A 24,236-nucleotide genomic window follows, 5' to 3' on the forward strand; every position below is an offset into this window, starting at 1 on the left:
CTGGTGTTGTCAGGCTTTTAACAGGTGCCTCACAGCGCAAGGGACCTGGATTCGATTCTGGCCTTGGGTGACTGACCGGGTGGAGTTTGCACATTCTCCCCGTGTCTGCATGGGTTTCATCCAAGTGCTCCCGTTTCCTCTCACAGCCCAAAGATGTTCAGGTTAGGTGGATTGGCCTTGCTAAATTGTCCCTTAATGTCCAAAAATGTGCAGGTTAGATGGATTAGCCAAGGTAAATGTGTGAGGTTTCAAGTATAGGGTAGGGAACAGGCTTGGGTGAGATACTCTGTCAGAATGTTGATGCAGACTCAATAGGCTGAATGGCCTCCTGCTATACTGTAGGAATTCTATGATTCCATGATATATAACTCTAATTTCAACTAAATTAAGAATGAAAATCCAACTACTTGGATGTTTTAAGTCCAATCGTTTCTTCCACTATTAAGCAAACGTAATGCCCTTTTGCATTTTCATGTCTCCCCACACACATGCCCACTTTCTTTCCGATCGAGACCAGGAATCGGACTACCCCACTGATCAGAGATCTGAGCCCTCAGGGATCAAACCCCAATGAGATTGGTGGCTGCCACTCCTGACCAGGTCTAGATTTCCCACCTCAGTGCTGGCACTGTCCTAGCAGCAGGCATCCCCCGCCAACCAGAAGGAAATAACGATAGAAATCAGGAAATAAGGACACTGGCATCAATTGTATTTAAACTTTATTTATTATTGTCACAAACATGCTTAACACTGCAATGAAGTTACTGTGAAAATCCCCTAGTCGTCACATTCCAGCGCCACCTCCACCTCCTGTGTTTGGGTACACTGAGGGAGAATTTAACATGGCCAATTCACCTACCCTTCTGGAGTGTGGGAGGAAATCGGAGCACCCGGAGGAAACCCACGCAGACATGGGGAGAACATGCAAATGCCACACGGACAGCGACCCAAGCAGGAATTGAACCCGGGTCCCTGACGCTGTGAGGCAACAGTGCTAACCATTGTGCCAGCTTATTTGTCTGCCTCTTCTGGCACGTTATTGTCTGACAGGGAGCCCAGCCCAGTCAATCAGACTGGTTTCAGGGCAGGCATCCTGTTGGAGATAAAAGAAAAAGAACTTGAACTGTGTCATTCAATCTGCACAGCGCGCGTGGACCAGGACTTCTGGGTTTCCACTCCTCCTTTCCACTCCCAGGAGCCATCCTAAAGTTTATTGAGTAGTTTCACAAGTAGGCTTACATTAACACTGCAATGAAGTTACTGTGAAATCCCTAGTCGCCACACTGTGGTGCCTGTTTGGGTACACTGCAGGAGAATTTAGCATGGCCAATGCATCTAACCAGCACGTCTTTCGGACTGTGGGAAGAAATCAGAGCATCCGGAGGAAACCCAGGCAGACACAGGGAAACATGCAGACTCCACGCAGACAGTGACCCAAGCCAGGAATTGAACCCAGGTCCCTGGTGCTGTGAGGCAGCAGTGCTAACCACTGTGCCATTGTGCCACCATCCTGGTAGGTAACAGGGTCATCTGGTAAGTCAAAAGTTCTTTACCGATTTATTCTGTAAGTTTCCAAATCTTTGTGTGCATTGATTCTGTTCAGCAACATGCATTATTCTTTTTATTTCCCCAACACTAATAAAAGGTTGACCTTTAGATTATTCTTTGCACACTTCTTTGCATATTTCATCAAAAATCGTTTCCCTTCAGAGATGATAGTTACTTATAAATGTCCATTATTCTTCAATGTAATAACCTATTTGGTTGTCTAGAAGTTCCCAGCTTTTGCAATAAGCACTGAACAGAAGTTGTACTTTTGATAATCACTCAAGTTCTCCAAATTCAAGCGGCCTTTTAAAGTGCTCTGGCCATAAGCTTCACCTCTGACTCCGTCTGCTCTAAAGATGCACATTTCCAATGCACCTATGTAGGGCAGCACGATGGGACATGGTTAGCACTGCTGCTTCACAGCGCCAGCGGGCCCAGCTTCGAATCACGACTTGGGTCACTATCTGTGTGGAATAAGCACATTCTCCCCGCCTCTGTGTAGGTTTCCTTCGGGTGCTCCGGTTTCCTTCCACAGTCCGCAAGACATGCTGGTTAGGTGCATTGACCATGCTAAATCCTCCCTCAGTGTACCTGAACAGGTGCCAGAGTGTGGCGACTAGGGCATTTACAAAGTAACTTCATGGAGTGTTAACACAAGCCTACTTGTGACACTAGTTAAGTAATATCGAGACAGTGTAAATTCTGCCCATGCTCATACTTTAACACATCTAGCAATGGAACTGAAACAAGTCATCCCAATTGCAGCAGCTTCAAATCAAACACTAACTCAGAACTGTTAACCAAGAGTTTAGCAGCAGGAACTGCGCTGTTAACAATACTATTCTCAAATTTTCCTTTCTGCTGTCTGATGCTTGGTCAAATTTCATCCACCTGATTAACATAAGAACATAAGCACATAAGAAATAGGAGCAGGAGTAGGCCATCTGGCCCTTCGAGCCTGCCCCGCCATTCAATAAGATCATGGCTGATCTGTCGTGGCTCAGTTCCACATTCCCGCCCTCTCCCCATAACCCTTAATCCCCTCGCTTATCAAAAACCCATCAACCCGCGCCTTAAAAATATTTAGCGAGGTAGCCTCCACCACTTCAACGGGCAGAGAATTCCAGAGATTCACCACCCTTTGAGTGAAGAAGTTCTTCCTCAACTCCGTTCTAAACCGTCCCCCCTTTATCTTGAGGCTGTGCCCCCTAGTCCTACTGTCCTTTCTGAGCGGGAAGAGTCTCTCCACCTCTATCCTATCCATCCCATTCATCATCTTAACTGTCACTGTGATTGACATATTATACCTATAGATAAACAGTGACCATTATACTAATGAATCTTTAGAGACCCCATTTTAAATATAAAGCTAAAACAATGCTGGGGTTTAGAATTTTACTTCCATGCCTTCAGTTCCTGACCCATGCACACTTATGCTGAATGGCATAACTTTTTTCTATTATCTTTAAAATGTCAGTCATTAAGTTCCTAATTTAAGTTTAATTTGCAGTTTTGAGATAATTGCTTATTTGGACTGAAGCCAATTGAATGAAGCATAGGCATTTGGGTAAAGCAGACAATTTGGAAATATTAAGGATCCGTGGCTTCCTAATGTTCCGATGAAACAATAAGAAGACAGCATTGTTGAATGGTTACTGGGTACGTTAATTTAGGAAAACGAGTTTTTGTTTTAATCTGATTTTTTTTCTTGTGTGTGATTTATTAACAGCAAATTTTGTCAAAATTCCCTTTTGGAATTCAGAAGGGTGGCACGGTGGCACAGTGGTTAGCACTGCTGCTTCACAGCGCCAGGGACCCGGGTTCAATTCCAGCCTTGGGTCTGTGTGGAGTTTGCATTTTCTCCTCTGCATGGGTCTCCTCCGGGTGCTCCGGTTTCCTCCCACACTCCAAAGATGTGTGGGTTAGATTGATTGGCCGTGTTAAATTGATCCTTAGTGTCAAGGGGATGAGCAGGGTAAATGTGTGGTGTTACGGGAATAGGGCTTGGGTGGGATTGTGTTTGGTACAGACTCAATGGGCCCAATGGCCTCTTCCTGTACTGGGGGGGTTCTATTCTACCAAATCTTGACGTTGAATTCCTCAGCAATTGGCAGTGAATTATATCATAGTCCATCAATGTTATCACATAGAGGTGACTTCTCATTGCAGTGTAGTCACGTTGGAGCTCACTGCTACCAACAAAAGAAAACACTTAAAACAAACTTTAAAACTTAAAACATTGTTTTCCTTTATTAGTGTCACAAGCAGGCTTACATTAACGCTGCAATGAAGTTAGTGTGAAAATCCCCCAGTCAGCACACTGTTTGGGTACACTGAGGGAGAACTTAGCATGGCTAATGCGCCTAACCAGGACATCTTTCAGACTGTGGGAGGAAACCAGAGCACCCGGAGGAAACCCACGCAGACATGGGGAGAACGTGCAGACTCCACCCAGACACTGACTCAAGCCAGGAATCAAACCCAGGTCCCTGGTACGATGAGGCAGAGGTGCTAACCACTGTGCCTATGTGCCATCGATGTCCCACATCAGCTGCACCAGCTATGTAATAGGAAGCTCATCTGTCTTTTTAAATGTGCCATGTAGTCTTGTCGGCATATAATCCCAATCCCCAATTGCCCTCAGTACAATTGAACAGCATTTGAGCCCACTTGAGAGATCAGTTGCGAGTCAACCATTTTGATATGGAGCTTGAGTCGGGTAGGTCAGGCCAGGTAAGGAAGACAGACTTCCCTCCCTAAAGCACATCAGTGAGTCAGTTAAGGTTTTTATAAGAATGGTCACTTTTACAGATGTCAGCATGTTAAAACCAGAAAGTGGGTGGCACGGTAGCACAATGGTTAGCACTGCTGCTTCATAGTTCCAGGGACCTGGGTTCGATTCCTGGCTTAGGTCACTGTCTATGTGGAGTTTGCACATTCTCCTCGTGTCTGCATGGGTTTCCTCCGGGTGTTCCAGTTTCCTCCCACAGTCCAAAGATGTGCGGGTTAGGTTGATTGGCCATCCTAAAATTGCCCATAGTGTCCTGAGATGCATAGGTTAGAGGGATTCGTGGGTAAAGATGTAGGGGTATGGGAGTAGGACCTGGGTGGGATTGTGGTCAGTGCAGACTCAATGGGCTGAATGGCCTCTTTCTGTGCTGTACGGATTCTACGTCTATGTCTATCGCCTCATGTGGGCGAGGCTTGTAAAATCCCGCCCAAGGCCAATGGAAGTCTCGCCTCGCCCATTCCGATTCCGGAGTGGGGCGTGTCAGTAAAATTCCAGCCGGTGAGTTCTGGGTGTGTTAGTTTTGGGCTTCAGATTTTTTATATTTTATTTCCCACTTGATCCAAATCCTCCAGTTTGGGGGATTAAAATTTATCGCATGGGGCTGAATTTTTGATTAAGTTGAAGAAAATAGAGTTGAAAGAATGATCTTTGATTTTATTGTTGTGACAATGGTTAAACCTTAACTCTTTTTAACTGACTTCCTTTTGATGATTTATTTTTTTCTCCCTGTGTGATTTGAAAGTGTGCACTTTGATACCATCAGGGGCCAGACTGGAAGGGATAAATGATTCTGACAATTTGACAGTCTGAAGGAGCTGAATTAACATCACTCATTACCCCAGGCTTTTATTAAAACCTACAGTCATGTTAATTCAGTTTAGTCTCACTGTCGGCCTCAGTAAGGGCTCAAAGTCAGTCCGTTCACTGGTGCTGAGAAGCCACTTCCCTGGAGTTCCTCAGTTTCTCCAAGTTAATGGGTATTTTGCATTTAAAACAAGCACCTGGCTCCCTCTCCATCAGCTGCAGCTAACAATATAAGTTTGCTGATCGACATGGATTTGACAGCAGTGAAGATTTGACCGCTCCTCTTTTGTCCTGGGCCCAGTGCACAGTAGCAATCGATGAAGTATAAAAGTGAGCGTACATATGGTAATAATCCATAGTATTATGATCCAGGTCAGAAACTCCAAGATGTTTTATGACACTAGCCTGGACCCTTAGCCTTTAATCTTTGAGTTTGGCACGAGTGAGCATAAGATGTTTCACTCCAGGTACAATTCAAATGAGGGGAGGCAATGGCATAGTGGTATTATCACTAGACTATTAATCCAGAAACTCAATTAATGTTGAGATTAAAATGAAATCTCATTTTCCTAAATTAACATACCCAGTAACCATTCAACAATGCTGTCTTCTCATTGTTCCACCAAAACATTAGAGAACCTGGCTTCGAATCCAGTCACGGCACATGGTGGAATTTGAATTCAATAAAAAATATCTGGAATTAAGAGTCTAACTGATTACCATTGTCAATTGTTGGAAAAACCCACCTGGTTCACTAATGTCCTTTAGGGAAGGAAATCTGCCGTCCTTACCTGGTCTGGCCCACATGTTAGACTCACCTGATGAAGAAATAGTTCTCCAAAAGCTCGTGATTCCAAAAAAAGTGTTGGACTTTAACCTGATGTTGTGAGATTCTTATAGGCCTACGTATGACTCCAGAGCCACAGCAATGTGGTTGACTCTCAGCTGCCCTCTGAAGTGGCCAAGCAAGCCCCTCAACTCAAAGGCAATTAGGGATGGGCAATAAATGCTGACCACCCAGCAACACCCATGTCCCACAAATGAAAAAAGCCACTAGGAAGCTTTTATCAAACAAAGTTTATTTAAGAACAGTTAAACTATAATAAGAAAAATCAGCATAGCTTTTACCAATTACAAAAAAAACCATGATATTGTATAAGCCTGAACAGCTAGCTATCTATGATGTTCCAATTCAACCAATGCCCACAGACAATCGCCCCTTTCTAGGCTTGGCACAGAAAGCAAGTATGCTCATGTGATGCTAGATTTTACAGCTTTTTTTTAACACCTGCTATGAATTAGTCCTTTGGATGTTGAATTTAAATTCTGAGCCTTGCCTGTCCTAGAACTTTCAGCACGTCTCTTGGGAGAGGTAGAGCCAAAAACTGCCTTCTTCCAGTAACTTCTAACAGCAACTCACAGACAGCAATATTTTCAACTCCAGAGAGAGGGATTGCTTTCTGTCTGTAGCCCAAGCAGCTTCTGCAAAGAACAAAACTAAAACCTTGGACTTTGGGATAGAAAAAGACAATCCCAAAGCACCACCTGACCTTTCAATCATGCTCCACCCAACAATTCTAAAAGGATCATAAAACTCCAGGACACTGCATTAGGCCAGACTAAAAATAAACATGAGGTCCATTATTTTATTTCAGAAACAATTAAAGGATAACAGCTACAGACATTATGGCACTAATAAAACACATGGATGTTGCTGGCTGGCCAGCATTTATTGCCTTTTAAGAACATAAGAAAAAACAGCAGGAAAACATGATTAAAATACATTTCCCAAAGGCATAGTATCATCACATGGGTCCATCCAGCACACATCCCAAGCAACTGTGTTTCCTCAGGTATGGCAACGTATATGCTGTCCAACCCAAACTAATCCATACCATCTCCTGGGGGTGGCAAGAAAATAGATTTTTAAAGTCCAGGTAATTCTTCTCTGACCACCCTAGCCTGGTTCAGGGGGAGCCACTCCTCCCCCCCCGTGAGCTTCCTGCAATGCCCACCTTTTGCAAGAGCTGATGTGCGCCCCAGCCAGAAACAGGTCCTACTTGAAGCAATTTAGACACACAAACTGTTCGCATAGATCTGTTGTGGGGGAGAAAAGAATAGAGGAGAGCATGAGAAACAAGCATTTTGTAACTGATTGAATTGTGAAAAGGCAGAGCTATCCAGCATCAGAAAAACACCATTTTTGGAGCTGGCTGATCGCAGGGTTCAAGAAAGGTTGCAATATATCCTTTAATCTATTCCCCCATCATAAAGCTACCAGAATCCCTTTTCAATTCCCAACAATGGCCATCTCCACTATTTCCTTGGACAATCCGTCTCACACATCTGGTGTTTATAGAATCCTACAGAGCAGAAGGATGCCATTTGGCCCATTGAGTCTGCACTGGCCACAATTCCACCCAGCCCCAATCCTCATAATGCTACCTATGAACTCTACTAACCTCCTGACAATGAGGGGCAATTTAATTTGGCAATTAACCTAAGCCACACATCTTTGGAGTGTGGGAGGAAACCAGAGCACCCAGAGAAAACTCACGCAGATACGGGGAGAATGTGCAAACTCCACACAGACAGTTACCCAAGCCGGGAATCAAACCCAGATCCCTGGTGCTGTGAGGCAGCAGTGCTAACCACTGTGCCACCCTTTCCCTAGTCATGTATTGAAAGGTGTCCAGAGAGACCAGACCCAGCACATCTTTTTTCTGCTCTTTAACCTGAGAAATGATAGAAAACCCTGATGTCCAGCAGGAGACAAACGTGATAGAGGGAAACAGAGAGATTAAAAAAAAGGTAAAGGATGTGAACAGAAAAAAATCAGGAATTGGTAATGAGTTAAATGGTCATCCCGCATCATATCGAGTTGTCGCTGGCGTAGGCGTTGTATGGGTTTCATTCTCCACTGTCAAAACTGTCCATTCGTTGCAGAATAACTTAGAAAACAAAGTTGACCACCATCTTTATTCTCCTTAAACCCATCTCCCTATCACCATCCATCACCTCAAACAACATGCCTGGAGCTGGCCCCTATACAGCCCTCCCTCCAACCCATGCCCCACACTCATAAAACACAATGGGTGAACTAAACAAGGGCAATTTGAAACTTAGGTCCACCCTCTGGTGCTGTCAGCTAATCCCGCCTTATTTTACATGCCCGCCTCTTCTCTCCCCGAACCAGAAACGTGTCTTGTTGAGGAGGAGGCGGTGGGGGGGGGGGGGGGGGGGGGAGCAGCAGCTAAAATGCAGTCCTGTGCATCTGCTACTTGTCCTCTTGCCCTGGCCTCCAAGGTGCCTCTCTTCTAAAGGCCTGAATGAATGGAGGGAATTGAAGTTTAGGACAAAGTATAACTTGGATCAGAAACCTAAAACAAGGAAGGGTGGGTGGGGGTGGGTGGGGGTGGCGGGTGTGTGGGTGGGGGTAGCGGGGGGAGTTGGGGGTGGGGAAGGGGGCGGGGGTGGCGGGTGTATGGGTGGGGGTAGCCAGGTTTGGGAGTGGGGAAGTGGGGTGTGGCGGGTGTATGGGTGGAGGTAGAGGGGGTTTGGGGGTAGAGAAGGGGGGTGGGGACTGCGGGGGGGTGGGGGTTTGGGGGAAGCAGAATTCTCCTAATGGCAGCTGATAAATTCAGTTATTCTCTCTTCCCATACTACATCCTTTGATATCCTTTGAGTTCCAACCCCTGAATACCATTTTGAGAGAACTTTCTGTTATGACACAAAATTTTATTTTAAAACTTATTTTCCTCCAGTACCAGTGCAAGAGTTGAAAAGTGGGCCAGAGAATCATTCAATCTACTGTGCAGAAGGAGGCCATTTGGCCCATCGAGCCTGCACCGACAACAATCCCACCCAGGTCCCATCCCCATAAGTCCACATGTTTACCCTCCTAATCAGGTGGCACAGTGGTTAGCACTGCTGCTTCACATGCCAGGGACCCGGGTTCGATTCCCAGTTTGGGTCACTGTCTGTGTGGAATCTTCACATTCTCCCCGTGTCTGCGTCAGTTTCATCCGGATGCTCCTGTTTCCTCCCGTAATCGGAAAGACGAACTGGTTAGGCGCATTGACCCAAACAGGCACTGGAGTGTGGCAACTAGGAGAATGTCACAATAACTTCATTGCAGTGTTAAGGTAAGCCTTACTTGTGCCTAATAAATAAATAATCTTTAATCCCCTGACACTAAGGGGCAATTTAATATGGCCAATCAGCCTAACCCACACATCTTTGGATGTGGGAGAAAACCAGAGCACCCGGAGGAAACCCACACAGACACGGGGAGAATGTGCAAACTCTACACACAGTGACCCAAGGCCGGAATTGAACCTCGGTCTTTCATGGCGGCATGGCATGCAATCCAATGGGAAATCCCACTGACAACAGCAAGAGGCAACACGGTGGCACAGTGGTTAGAACTGCTGCCTCACAGCGCAAGGGTCCAGGTTCGATTCCCAGCTTGGGTCACCGTCTGTGTGCAGTTTGCATATTCTCCCCGTGTCTGCATGGGTTTCCTCCCACAGTCTAAAGATGTGTAGATTGGGTGGTGTGGCCATGCTAAATTGACCCGAGTGTCAGGAGGATTGGTAAGATAGATATGTAGAGTTACGGGAATAGGGCCTGGGTGGGATTGTGGTCGGTGCAGATGTGAATCCCCTCCTTTTATATTGGAGGAGATTCTATGAAAATGATCAGAAGACCCCACCAGCTGTCAGTGGGCCGCTTCCCACCAGGCCGCGGGGAGACCAGAGAATCCCGTCTTGTGTCTCTCCACAGATGCTGCCAGACCTGCTGAGTTTATTCAGCATTATCTGTTTCTGATCCGGAGAAATGGCTTCTGGATTTTCTGATGAGAAAACATACGGGTGTCAACCTTAGCCTGCTTTACTCTTCCCAGACTTTTTCGTGGCCACGTTGATTTTAATGATAAATTAAATCAAGCAGCTGCAGTCAGAAGTGATGGTTCTGTGATCACAAATTGACTGGAAAACCTGTATGTTCAAGCAGCAAGACTGAAAGGAACTGTCAAGAGGTGCCGAGAGCTCTTCTCCCCTACTTCAAACGCTTTGTAAGTGATATTTGCCTCTCGCGAGTCCTTAAAGGCAGAATTGATTCTCTCAAGACACACTCACTCCATTAAAATGTTTCAAAACATGTTGCAGCCTGAGTGAGTTTCACAGGAAGCTGGCTTGGGCTCCACACTCCAGCAGTACTGAAATTCACAGAGTGCTCAGATTACCCACTGTTAACAAACTCGATGCGGGGCCCATAATGAAAGGTGGGAAATGTGAAACCAGGTCTCTGTTCGCCATGCAGCCCTTTGCTTCTGTTCTGATCTCTGGCTTTTCTTTTGCATCTCTCGCAGGCATCAGTAGCACCGGACTTCGACAGCAGGGAAAGTCTCCTGGCTTCAGCATAAACTGGACGGTGGGTGACCACGACCTGGAGGTCATTAATGCCACAACTGGAAAGGGAGACCTGGGTCGTTCATCCAGACTCTGCAAACGTGCACTTTATACCCAGTGGGCCAAGCTTTATGGCAAGGTAAATACTTAGTGATCTAGTGATGCATATTTTTGCACTGCAGTCTGTGGCAGCACTCTGGACTCATTTGTTAGGTCACCGTATAGGGAGAACGACGTAGCAAAGTCTGTATTCAAAAACTCAACATCCACTAACATTGTGTATCACTAAGTTAAATTAAATGGTCCAAGTATACTGATTTTGAATTATTTTTCCACCTCCTCTGTCCCCCACAAACTGGAGACCGTCCACACACTGCCCACTCCACCCCAATCCAATTATATCAACATTTCTCCTCCTTCCTCCAAAGATTATGCTGGTGCCTCTCTGTTGCTCTCTCTTCCTTTCAGACACTTTGTAAAGGTTAAATCTTTCACCAAAACATTTGGTTGTCATTCCAATAGGTCCCTACGTCAATGGTAAATTTTATTTTCTCATGCTTCTGCTAAGTACCTTGGGTCTTTTTCTGTTTGCTGTTTTAGGGTTGCTATGTAAATGCAGGTTTTCGTTGCTACTTCTCCTTCTTTACCTCAATTCATAGACACGTGGAATGATGACAGTGCCAAAGGAGGCCATTTGGTTGTGTCCTTGCCAACTCTCTGCAGCAACTGGGCGAGTTGCATTTTTCCACTCTCTCACCATAATCCTGCAGATGTTTTCCCATCTGGCGCTTATCCAATTCATCTCTTGGCAATCTTGATTGAATCTGCCTCCACCACAGTCTCAGGAAATACACTGCAGATTGTAACCACTTGCTGTGTAAGGGGGATGGATGGCACAGTGGCACAGCAGTTAGCACTGCTGCCTCACAGCGCCAGGGACTCGGGTACAATTCCTGGCTTGGGTCACTGTCAATGTGGAGTTTGCACATTCCATGTATCCGTGGGGTTTCTTCCGAGTCTCTGGTTTCTCCCTGCCGTCCAAAGAAGTGCAGGTTAGGTTGATTGGTCATGCTAAATTGCCCCTTAGTGTGAAAGGGATTAGCAGGGCAAATGCATGGGGTTACAGAGATAGGCCCTCAGTAATATTGTTGTTGGTGGAGACTTGATGGGCTGAATGGCCTCCTGCTCTTTAGCGATTCTATGATTTTTCTCATGTCACTGTTGCTTATTTTGGCAGTCACCTTAAACTGGCGTCCTCTGGTTCTCACCCATTTCACCAACGGGAGCTGTTTCTCTCGATACTCTCTGTACTCTCTATCCATACTCAGTCTAGACGCCTTCAGATTTTGGACAGCTCGATCCAATCTCCTAATCTTTCCTTCTCGGAGGAGAATCACAGAATTCAAAGTGTAGATCTCTTCCGATCACCTGCTCAATTCAAGGCAATATGTGACCAGTATCTCTCACTTCAGAAGGGCATTCTTCTCCACTTGCCTCACAGTTCATGTTGACAATGGCCTCCCCTCACCCTACCCCAGATAATGCTGCTCCAGAGCTTTGTGCTGTGTTATATACTGACAGCAGGAATTCTTGAGTCATTAGGAAAGACCAGGAATTTGATCCATCCCATCTTGGAACAGTTTTGGCAGGAGCTGGAGTATCAGTTGAGGGGCCAGAGCTGGGGCAGTGCTGAATTTTGTCTCAAACCTGGGTAGGCAAACACAAATTTCAAAGCCCTTGTTCTCCACGTGGGTGTGTTCATGGCATTCCACAGCAAGCTTGCCTCCCATTGCAGTCCCAAGCACAAAGCAAAATTGACATTTGCAAGTTAATTGAGTGTACGGCAGCTTAACAAGGACACGCAATGGGGAGCAGACCTGATGGAGGGAGAGAACATTGTCGCAGTGGTGGATGCTCATTGCCATATTGACATCTTCAATTACTTTGGGTGTATTGCATTTAACAGAAACAGTTTGGAGCGAATTAAATTTGGCAGAGGAAAGCTCGAATTAGTTGCACTAAGTGAGAGATCTGATTCACAGCTCAATACCCCAGTGTACAATGTGTTTTAACACATCTCTGTACTTTCCGCTAGCTGTTGGCCATGTGATAAGAAATAGAAATCATAGAAACCCTACAGCGCAGAAAGAGGCCATTTGGCCCATCGAGTCTGCACCAACCACAATCCCACCCAGGCCCTATCCCCATATATTTTACCCACTAATCCCTATAACCTATGCATCCCGGGACACTAAGAGGCAATTTAGCATGGCCAATTAACCTAACCCGCACATCTTTGGACTGTGGGAGGAAACCCACGCAGACACGGGGACAATGTGCAAACTCCACACAGACAGTGACCCAAGCCGGGAATTGAACCCAGGTCCCTGGAGCTGTGAAGCAGCATTGCTAACCACTGGGCTACCATGCCACCCTAGGAATTACAGTTGATTGTATGAGTGGGCAAAGACATAGGGTGAAACTTTACCAGCCACCAGGGCTAGGATGTGGGGGTGGGGCGGGGGGAGTGGGAGGGGGGTGGTTGCTGGAAAAATGCTGAAAAGCCACGCTGGAGTGATTCCCAAATGCAGTCCCACCGTCAGCGAGGTTTCCCAGCGGCAGGAATGACAGGCGGCCGGATACAGCAGCTTATTCTGACAATTGAAGGCCCAAATAAGGCCTCTTCACCTAAGCTGCTGGCACTTTGTCAGAAGTGGTGCGGATCCCTCCATGAGAGACAAGAAGGCAGACTCCCAGCGGTTTCCCGGGATATGGGGTGAGGGTTGTGTGTGTGTGGAGGGGGGGGGTGAGATGGGGGCAGGGAGCTATCAGAGACATGCACTCAATGATCAAAGCAGGGACCTGCCAACTGTAAAGGCTGTCGCCCCTGACCTAACACCACCAGTGGAAGGGGTTTCCCTTTGATTGTCAGGGCCTGCCTGCCTCATTCGTCTTGGCACAAGTAAAAAACTCTCTGCCTCCCTAGCCAGGGCACCTAAAATAGACACGGCCTCTTGTATCACGCTGGCACAGAGGCCACACAGATGATGGTCCTCGGCTCGAACTAGCAGTGAGGAATGCCAACCTTTCTTCATTAATTAGTTGCCTCTACATGCCTGCTGGCTTTTTAAATATTCACTCAGCCGAGGGATGTGTGCATTACTATCTCAGCACCATTTGCTGTCCATCCCCAATTGCCCTCCAGAATCACAAAGTCTTTGCAGCACAGAAGGAGGCCATTCAACCCTTCAAATCTACACTGTCCCTCTGAAAAAGCATTCTATCCAGTTCCACTCCCTTGTCTTATCACCAGAACTTTGCACAATCTTGCTTTTCAGACTGCAATCCAATTCTCTTTTGAATATCTTGACTGAACCTACCCTCTCAGGAAGGAACCATCCTCTCAGGAAGTTCCAGGAAGGAACCACCCTCTCAGGAAGTTCCAGGAAGGAACCACCCTCTCAGGAAGGAACCACCCTCTCAGGAAGTTCCAGGAAGGAACCATCCTCTCAGGAAGGTACCATCCTCTCAGGAAGTTCCTTCCAGATTCCAACCACCCTCTGGGTGAAAAAGATTTTCCTCACGTAACTTCTACTCCTTTTGCCAATTATTTTGAATCTGTGCCCGTTAATTCTTTATGATCTCTTGAGTGGGAACAGTTTCTCAATATTTACCACTAGGATCCTAAATGTTAGTTGCCAGTCTCTCTTCATACTTTCTCTTTGCGTATTCACTTTCTCTCTGGACCTTCTATATTCAGCCTGATCCTCCATTGTGTTTTCTGCAGCCGCTCTGTGACATCCTTGACCCTGGCAGCGGGGAGGCAACATATCATCCTGGAGTCACACCTACAGTTACAGAAATGCCTGTCTGCTCCTCTAACTATGGAATCCCCTCTCTCTATTCCTCTCTCTTTCTGTGCAGCTGATGGTGCCATCAGCTTGGCTGTTGCTACTGTCCCCTCAGGAACCATCATGCCCACCAGTATTCAGAATGGAAAAGTAGTTAGTAAGCAAGATAGCCTTAGGGGATCTGAAACTAGCTGCCTATTTCTCTTAGATGTTCTGGCAGTCGCCCATTCCCTCCCTGCCTGTGTATTTCTTAGCCACAGTGTGACCACCTCTCTAAATATGCTACCCAAATAATCCTTATCTTTGCGGATGCACACAATAACTCCAGCCGCCATTCAAGTTCTGCAACCTGGAGCTCAGATTTTTTGCATCTGGTGACACTTCTTGCAGGTCTAGTCTTAGAAGGCATTTGTGTCTGCACTACTTCCCACATCCTGCAGGAAGCACATTCCATGTGACCGACCAGCAGTGACATATCTTACATTTTATATGAAGTGTTTACTACAGTAGAGAAGGTAGTTTGGAGCTACCTTCTTGAACTGCTGTAGTCCATGTGGTATGGGTATGCCTTCAGTGCTGCTAAAAAGGAAATTCCAGGATTTCGACCCAGTGATAGTGAAGGAACAGTTATTATAGTTCCAAGTCAAATCACTTGGAGAGGAACCCGATGGGGAACTTGCTGTTGCTGGTGTTCCCGTGTGTTTGCTGTTCTTGTCCTTCTGGGTGTTGGAGGTTACTCGTTTGGAAGATGCTGTCGAAAGAGCTACGATGAGTTTGATCAGCTCATTCCGGCAAAATTGCAGGGGGAGTCCCACCTTCTGCCCAGGGCGCAGGCCATTCTAGAAACACCCCAACATCAGGACCTCCCCCCTCCTTGGAATATCCCATCTTTAGATCCTAAAATTTGCCATGGAAGTTGCTGCACTGTAACTTTACTGGCAGACCATATAAGTTCCCAGAGAAACAATATCAACGGCTAAAAGCAAGGATTTACACTGAATTCCTGGGAATTCTGTCAGTATCCCAAAAGAATTACTGCAAGAGAATACATTTAAATTGCACTCCTCTTCCCACTATTTTAACTCCGGTGTTAACTATTTAAGATAGATGCCTTCATTAATTAAATGTCACAGCACTGCCTGATCAGCAGACGCGTTCAGCTGTTACAATCAGTTACATTAATCTCTGTTGGCGGTTTGGGAACAGGCATTCATTCACTTTTCCAAGGTAGTGCCAAGGTGGGCGGCATGGTAGTACAGTGATTAGCAATGCTGCCTCAAAGTGCCAGGGACCCGGGTTCAATTCTGGCCTCGGGGTCACAGTCTGTGCAGAATCTACACACTCCCCCCGTGTCTGCGTGCGTATTCTCAAGGTGCTCCAGTTTCATCCCACTGGAGATGAAACTGGAGCACCATGCTGGTTAGATGCATTGGCCATGCTAAATTCTCCCTCAGTGTACCCGAACAGGCACCGGAGTGTGGCGACTAGGGGATTTTCACAGTAACTTCATTGCAGTAATAACGTAAGACTATTTGCGATTAATAAATAAACTTTAGTTTTGAAAGAAAAGCCGCAGAAACCTCGGAAAACCCTATCTATGCTGATTTCCATAATTCCCCAGAGCTTACGCCAAAGTTGTGGGAAATAATTGGGAGAACAGTGCAGATATCCACCAGATGCTCTTCCATTCACCCCCATGATCTTCTCTTTGTCCAAGGAAATATGTTGAAAACTGCACCAAATCAATGTATCTCCAGAGTGATTCATTCAGGTGCAAGTTAGGGAGATCCATTTTGGGAAACATAATTTTGTGATGTGGGAAAATTGGTAAGTATAGTGTGCTTGGAGGGAAGATGACTTTGGACCAATGGGTTTCCAATGCTCTTCGCTACTGGGGGGACTTCATGCCTCGGGCTGTTAAAGATTCATCAACTGTGATTGATTAAAATGATAGTCAACACCTTCATTATCACGTGACGACTAGGATGGTAGTAGGTGAATTGAAGGAGCTTGGTCTTATGTTTTGGAATAAGCTGTGCATAGCAATGTTCCTAGATGCATAACCTCTGAAATGAAGTGAAGACTTGTACTGATAAAGTTCCATTATCCCAAGGTTTTACAACTATTGAAGCACTATTGAAATGTAGTTACTGTTATAGTCACGCTATGTGAGTAGTTCAATGGAAACACTTCTTCCTGACAATGTGGAAAATTATCCACAAAAAGCAGGACAAATCCAATCAAGCCAATTACTGCCCCACCCAGCCATAGCAAAATGATGGAAAGTGTAGTTGACAGTGCTATCAAGTGACAGTAATAACCTGTCCACAGATGCACATGGGCTACCCAGCTGCTGACCCCATTGCAGCTTTGGTCCAAACGTAGACAAGAGAGCTAAACTCGAAAGATGAGGCGAGAGTGACTGCCCTTGACATCAAGGCAACATTTGAATGAGTGTAGCCCTAGCAAAGTTAAAATCAGTGGAAATCAGGGGCAAAGCTCTCACCGGTTGGATCCATACCTAGCGCAAAGAAAAATGGTTGTGGTTGTTGATGTGTGGTCCAAAGATGTGTAGGTTAGATGGATTGGCCATGGTGGGTGTGTTGGGTTACGGGGATGGGGCGTGGGTAAGATGCTCTGACATGATCAGTGCAGACTCTGGCCTCTTCTGCACTGTAGGGATTCTATGTTAGAGGTCAATTATCTAAGTCCCAAAACATTGCTGCATGGGTTCTCAGGAGAGTGTCTGACTGTATAAGGGTCTGGCACAAATGAGGAATTTAGTACAGTACCCACACAGTAATGTAAGAGAGCTCACAACCCCACAGCCAGGATCAGCCTAGAGTTGGACTGAGCTGTGTGTACCAGCAAGCACGGAGACAGTTCCTAGCTTGTGCCCTTTATTGCATATTTATTTTACAAATAAAGACTTATAGTTAACCTGACTATAATTATGCAAACTTCTTTAGAGCTACCAAGCTGTAACCAACAACTCACTGGCACAGCCATCTTCAACTGCTTCATTAATGACTTTCCCTCCATCTTAAAGTGAAAGTGTTCAGTTTAATTTGCTGCTCCCCAGGTATTAAAACAGTCCATGCCCATATGTAGCAAGATCTGGACAACATTCAGACTTGGGCTGATAAGTGACAGGCTGGCAATCCTGTGGAGAATAACTCACACCCTGACTCGCTAGAGCCTGTCCACAAGTCAGAAATGTGTTGAACTACTCTGCAATTGCATGGATGGGTGCAGCTCCAACAACATGCAAGAAGTTCAACATCATCCAGGACAAAGCTTGACTCTCCCTCCCTTCCACGGGATGGGGGTAGGCCAACATTTATTGCCCACCCCTTGTTGCCTTTCAGAAGGTGGTGGTGAGCTGAGTTCTTGAACCGCTGTAGTCTGTGAGGTATAGGTACACCCCACAGTGCTGTTAGGGAGAGAGTTCCAGGATTTTGACCCAGTGAAGGAACGGCAATATATTTTGGTGAGTGACTTGGAGGGAAACTCCCAGGTGCTGTTCTCAGGTATCTGCTGCAGTTATCCATCTAGAAGGCAGTGGTCATGGATTTGGAAAGTGCTGCCGAAGGAGCCTTGGTGAGTTCCTAGAATGCATCTTGTAGATGGTACACACAACTGCTATAATGCATCAGTGGTGGAGAGAACGAGCGTTTGTGGAAATCAAGTGGGCTGCTTTGTCCTGGACGGTGTTGAGCTTCTTAAAGCTCAACACCATCCAGGCAAGTGGGGAGTATTCCATTACATTCCTAACTTGTGCCTTGTAGATGGTGGGCAAGGTTTGGGGTCCCAGGAGGTGAGTTCCTCACTGCAGGATTCCTGACCTTTGACCTACTCTGGTAGCAACAAACGCTGGCTACATCCACATCCTATGAAAAAATAGAAAAGAAACGCTTTGTACAGTGACTAACTCAAAGCCTACTGATACACCGAGTCATACACAGAACTCTCAAGCTTTATAGACTACTCATATGAAATTTCCCATTCAAAATTACATTCCGCTCAATAAAATATGGGTTATTGGATTTGCACATTATCAGCTACAAATACACATCCCTGAGGGGATCTATCAGTATTTTAATAAATGTCACGGATGAGGTTTCTTTCTGCTCAGAACTTCTTCTGTGTCGTCAGCTTTAGTGGAAATTATTTCTGGCAGCTGATAAGTGTTACACATCCAGTAAACTCAATGTGATGGAATCAATATTCTCCGCACAATGTCTAGTTACTATCAGAAAGTCTCAAAACCTGGAGCCTGAAGCTCTTCAGCACAATTTAAATCTTTTTCAAAGCCTTTTCATGTCTTCCTTAGTTAAACGCTTTACTAATGCTCCATTAATAGCGTTTTGTTATAACTTCAATGGTAATGTTTATTGCATAAGCTTTTTAACTATATTATTCAGCCTTCTGTTGTTGGAGCATAAATCATTTTACTGTTTAATTTATTTTGCATGCTGGAATCACAGACTTCGAATATTCTCTTAAGCTTTGACTTTGCTTTCGCATCTCAATGGAATTAATTGCGGGGGCAATATTTCTTGTTCATGCATTATTGAGCTGACATTTTCAAAGATTCCCCTCTACGTCATCCTCCAAAGCAAGCTCCCCATATTCTTTGGAAGGAAGTTAAAGGATTGCGGTTTTTAACATTGCTCTGCCACTCTACCTGGAACGGCAATGTGGCATCAAGCTTTCATAGCATCATAGAATTCCCATAGTGTGGAAGGAGGCCATTCAGCCCATTGAGCCTGCACCAATACCAATCCCACCTGGGCCCTATCCCTGTAACCCCATGTATTTACCCCACAAGTCCCCCTGATGCTAAGAGGCAACTTAGCAATGGCCAGTCCACTTTACCAGCACATCTTTGGGCTGTGGGAGGAAACCGGAGCACCCAGAGGAAACCCACACAGACACGGAGAGAGCATGCAAATGCCACACAGATAGTCACTCGTGGCCCAAGTTGAACCCAGATCCCTCGTGCTGTGACACAGCAGTGCTAACTATTATGCCACCGTGTCACCTCTATGGAGCTATGCACGTTGCCAGTAATTTATGGCTATTAGTGTCATATCAAGCAATGGCCAACTTCTTCAGTTCAGCTTTGTTTTTGACCCGCCCATGGGCGGCATGGTAACACAGTGGTTAGCACTGCTGCTTTACACAGGGACCTGGGTTCGATTCCTGGCTTGGGTCACTGTCTGTGTGGAGTTTGCACGTTCTCCTCGTGACTGTGTGGGTTTCCTCCAAGTGCTCCGGTTTCCTCCCACAGTCCAAAGATGTGCAGGTTAGGTTGATTGGCCATACTAAGAAATTGCCCCTTTGTGTCCAGGGATGCGTAGGTTAGAGAGATTAGTGGGTATAATATGTAGGGATATGGAGTTAGGGCCTGGGTGGGATTGTGTTCGTTGCAGACTTGATGGGCTGAAGGGTCTCTTTCTGCACTGTAAGGCTCTATGATCTATATGCTGTGGATAAAGGAGAACCAGTGGATGCACCGTACTTAAATTTCCAGAAGACATTTGCTAAAGTGTCACATCAAATGTTAGTGTGTAAAATAAAATCTCACGGTGTAGGGAGTAACATATTGGCATGGATAGAGGATTGCCTAGCTAATAGGGAAACAGAGAGTCAATATAAATTGGTCTTTTTCCGAATGGTGGGATATAATGAGTTGTGTTCCACAGAGATCAGTAGTGGGCCCTCAACTTTTTGTAATTAATATGAATAGCTTGGAGGAAGGATCTGAAGGCCTGGGTGCTAATTTTGCTGATGACACAAAGATAGGTAGGAAAGTAAATAGCGAAGAGGACATAAGGAGGTTGCAAAAGGACATAGGTCCACAGTGGCACAGTGGTTAGCACTGCTGCCGCACAGCACCAGGAACCCAGGTTTGATTCCCAGTTCGGGTCATTGTCTATATGGAGTTTGCACATTCTTCCTGCGTAGGTTTCCTCCAGGTGCTCCGGCTTCCTCCCACAGTCCAAAGGTATGTAGGTTAGGTGGATTGGTGCGCTAAATTGTCCCTTAGTGTCCAGGGACTAGCTAGGATGAGGATAGGGCCTGGGTGAGATGGTGGTCGGTGCTGATTTGATGGGCCAAATGGCCTCCTTCTGCACTGTAGGGATTCTATGATTCTAGATCAAGTGGCCAAAACTCTGGCAAATGGAATATTGATGCAGACAAATGTTAAGTTCTCCATTTTGGCAGGAAGAGTGAAAAAGAAGCTGAATGGTGAGAGAGCGCAAAGGTTTGAGATTCAGAGGGATCTCGGTGTCCCAATATTTGAATCACAAAAGGCAGGTACAGCAAGTAATTAGGAAAGCTAATAGAATGTTATCAATTATCGCGAGGGGAATTGATTACAAAAGTAGGGAGGTTACGTTTCAGTTGTACGGGGTGTCAGTGAGACCACATCTGGAGTGTTGTGTACAGTATTATTCTCTCTATTTAAGGAAAGATGTTAATGTGTTAAAAACAATTCTGAGAAGGTAATTCCAGGAATGGCAGGTTGTCTTATCAACAAAAGTTGGCGATGTTAGGTTTGTATCCATTAGAGATCAGAAGAGTAAGAGACGATTTCATAGAATCCCTACAGTGCAGAAGAGGCCATTCGGCCTTCAAATCTGCACCAACTCTCTGATAGAGCATCTTACCCAGGTCCTAGCCCTTGCCTTATCCCCGTAACCCTACATATTTCCATCTAACATCCATATCTTGGGACACTAAGGGGTAATTTAGCATGGCCAATTCACCTAAATTACATATCTTTGGACTGTAAGATGAAACCGAAGAACGTGGAGGAAATTCACACAGACACGGGGAGAATGTGCAAACTCCTCACAGTGACCTGAAGCTGTGAAGCACCAGTGCTAACCACTATGCCACCGTGCCATGACTTGATTGAGACTCTTAAGATCCTATGGGGTATTGACAGGGTGCATGTGAAGAGAATGTTTCCTCTTGTTAATCTAGAACTAACGGGGTCACTGTCTAAAAATAAGGGATCGCTCGTTTAAGAGATGAGGAGAATTATTTCTCCAAGGGTTGTGAGTCTTTGAAACTCTTCTTCAAAAGGCAGAATCTTTGAATATTTGTAAGGTAGAGCGAGGTAGATTATTGATTTTCGGGGGCAGTGAAAGGTTATCAGGGGTAGGCAGGAACGTGAGGTTATAATCAGATCAGCCACGTTCTTCTAGAATGACAGAGTCCAGGGCCCGAGTAGCATCTTGCTCCTAATCCATATGATGGAATACCAATAACATTTTCACTTGGGAGTACTGAATGTAACATCATACCAAGTGTACTCTCAGCTATAAACTGCTGAATAAATCGGATAACATTGTGAAGGGATTGGGAGCAGGTGGCCGGGGAGATAATTCCCCAGGCCCTGGCTGCAGTGTCACGAGAAGTTCAATGACCTGAGGGGGGAGGTCAGGATTAGTGACTGCATCGTCATCCGAAACCCATCAAACCACCAACCTCCACTAACGTGGCGCTGATAACTGGCGCGCGCGCACACACACACACACACACACACACACACACACACACACACACACACACACACACACACACACACACACACAGTCAAACTCTGAGTCATTTATTAATAGTAATTCAGTGTTTGTAAAGAAAGGCACGGAAGACAAGCACATGTAGCACTTGCCGCAACTTAAGGATATCCCAAAGCGCCTTGCAGTTAATGAAGGACTTGTGAGGTTTGGTCACGGTTCAGGCAGGAAAAGAAGCTGATGATTTACACATAGCGCACTCCCGTGTGATAAAGACAGGTAAGCTGTTGCTATAGGCCATGGTTAAGGGATAGAATCATAGAAACCCTGCAGTGCTGAAGGAGGCCATTCAGCCCGTCGAGTCAGTACTGACAACAATCTAACCTAGGCCCTATCCCCGTTACCCCCACATATTAACCCCTCTAACCTTTGCGTCTCGGGACAATAAGGGTCAATTTAGCATGGCCAATCAGCCTAACCTGTACATCTTTGGACTGTGGGAGGAAACCGGAGGAAACCCATGCAGACACGGGGAGAAAGCGCAAACTCCACTCAGTCACCCAAGGCCAGATTTGAACCTGAGTCCCTGGCACTGTGAGGTATCAGTGCTAACCACTATGTCACCATGCTGCCCATATTGACAAATGGCCTAGCAAACCATTCCGTTCAAGGGCAATTAGGGATGGGCAATAAATACTGGCCCAGCCAGCGTTGTCCACATCCCCTGAGTGAATATTTTTAAAAATGGCCTGAGCATGACAGGGTTCACAGAAGAAGAAATGACTGTGCCCCAGCTGTGCTGCAGAGTAGTCTTCTCAATTGGGTACCATACCCCAGTTGGAGGTATGCTGATTGTTCTGCCCACCCTTCATTTTCAGCTATACCCGGGCACAAAGGTGCCACATCAATGCCATTGAGTGACACAGGATGTAGATGAAGGCATTCTAGAGATCGAGGCCTAGCCTAGGACTGGATGGCAGTCAGGCTGTGGCCAAGGCAGGGGATGATGAAGGATTCAAGTGCGAATCTTCACCAGCTCAGCTGTTCCTCCACCATTCTTGGACACCAAAGGCAAACAATGCCAAGCTTTGGTGATACCTATAACTAAGGTTAACTTATACTGGCGATTAACACACCCAACACAGGGGCAAATGAGGTAATTATATACCATCGGCACAAGGTGGCACGGAGGCAGAGTGGTTAGCAGTGCTGCCTCACAGTGCCAGGGACCCAGGTTCAATTCCCAGCTTGGGTCACTGCCTGTGTGGAGTCTGCACATTCTCCCTGTACCTGTGTGGGTTTCCTCTGGGTGCACCAGTTTCCTCCCACACTCCGAAGATGTGCGGGTTAGGTTGATTGGCTATGCTAAATTGCCCTTTAGTGTCAGGGGATTAGCTGGGTAAATACATGGGGTTGAAGGGATAGGGCCTGGGTGGGGATTGTGGTCAGTGCAGATGGGCCAAATGGCCTCCATCTGTACTGTAGAGATACACGGATTCTACGTCAATGAAAGCAGAACAATCTAGCACCGAGGACTGAAGTGATAAGGAGCATTTTTGGAAGTGTTTTAGCCCACACTGTGCTTTAAAATCATTTCAATTACCGCGCAGATGGGGGTTTTTAGTCTCGATACCCACCTGTCACCATAACATTTCCCTGCAGCAGTCGCACATCATTATTTTAATGGGTTTTTTTTTGTTTTAAATCTTTACGGGACGTAAACAAGCCCATAAGGTGCGCGAGCCAGTAAGCCGCCGGTGAGAATTAAATGTGGAGATTGCACAGATGACGGAACCTCCTGCCTACGCCGCCTGACTCGCTCTGTTTCTGCTCTACCCCCCCACAGCTGAGCACACGAGGCCCCGGCCTTCAGCGAGCGCCGTCCATGTACTGCGAAGCCAAGCTAGCAGCCGAGCCCTACCAGGCCGCCAAGCAGCAGCTGTTCAAAGCATTGCGGAAAGCCGCCCTGGGCACGTGGGTGAAGAAACCACCGGAGCAAGACCAGTTCCTGCCGGCTGCCGGAGGAGGGGCCGGCGTCCTCACCCTCTCCCGTTTGATATGAACTATATTCAGTGGACGGACACGTAGATCTAACCTCAAAATCTCCCCGTTTCTTCAGAAGACAGCTTCTCCTGCCGTCACCCCCCCGCCACCCGCGGGCCCCCCCCTCCCTCCCTCCCCCCCCCCCCCCCCCCCCGCACCCTGTTACAAGACTAAAAGATGTTCCCAGTTAATGTGGAAGCTCAGAGCCCCATCAACTGCTTGACAGAATCCTTATATTTCAGCTAAAAGT

At 46.2% G+C, this 24,236-nt stretch overlaps 1 protein-coding gene across 1 annotated transcript in view; it reads left to right on the plus strand.

The window, feature by feature from the left end:
- The window catches only part of adarb2 (adenosine deaminase RNA specific B2 (inactive)), a 665,338-nt gene extending 641,323 nt beyond the window's left edge, over positions 1-24,015 (plus strand). Inside the window, exons 10-11 of the mRNA XM_080217455.1 lie at positions 10,518-10,696; positions 23,790-24,015. Of these exons, the coding sequence (XP_080073581.1) occupies positions 10,518-10,696; positions 23,790-24,005 (395 nt within the window). The 3' untranslated portion in view covers positions 24,006-24,015. The remainder of the gene's footprint in view (positions 1-10,517; positions 10,697-23,789) is intronic.
- Positions 24,016-24,236: the final 221 nt, after the last annotated feature.

The sequence above is a fragment of the Carcharhinus amblyrhynchos genome, chromosome 2, assembly GCF_965287045.1.
Source record: "Carcharhinus amblyrhynchos chromosome 2, sCarAmb.v2.hapA, whole genome shotgun sequence".
Classification (NCBI taxonomy): Eukaryota; Metazoa; Chordata; class Chondrichthyes; order Carcharhiniformes; family Carcharhinidae; genus Carcharhinus; species Carcharhinus amblyrhynchos.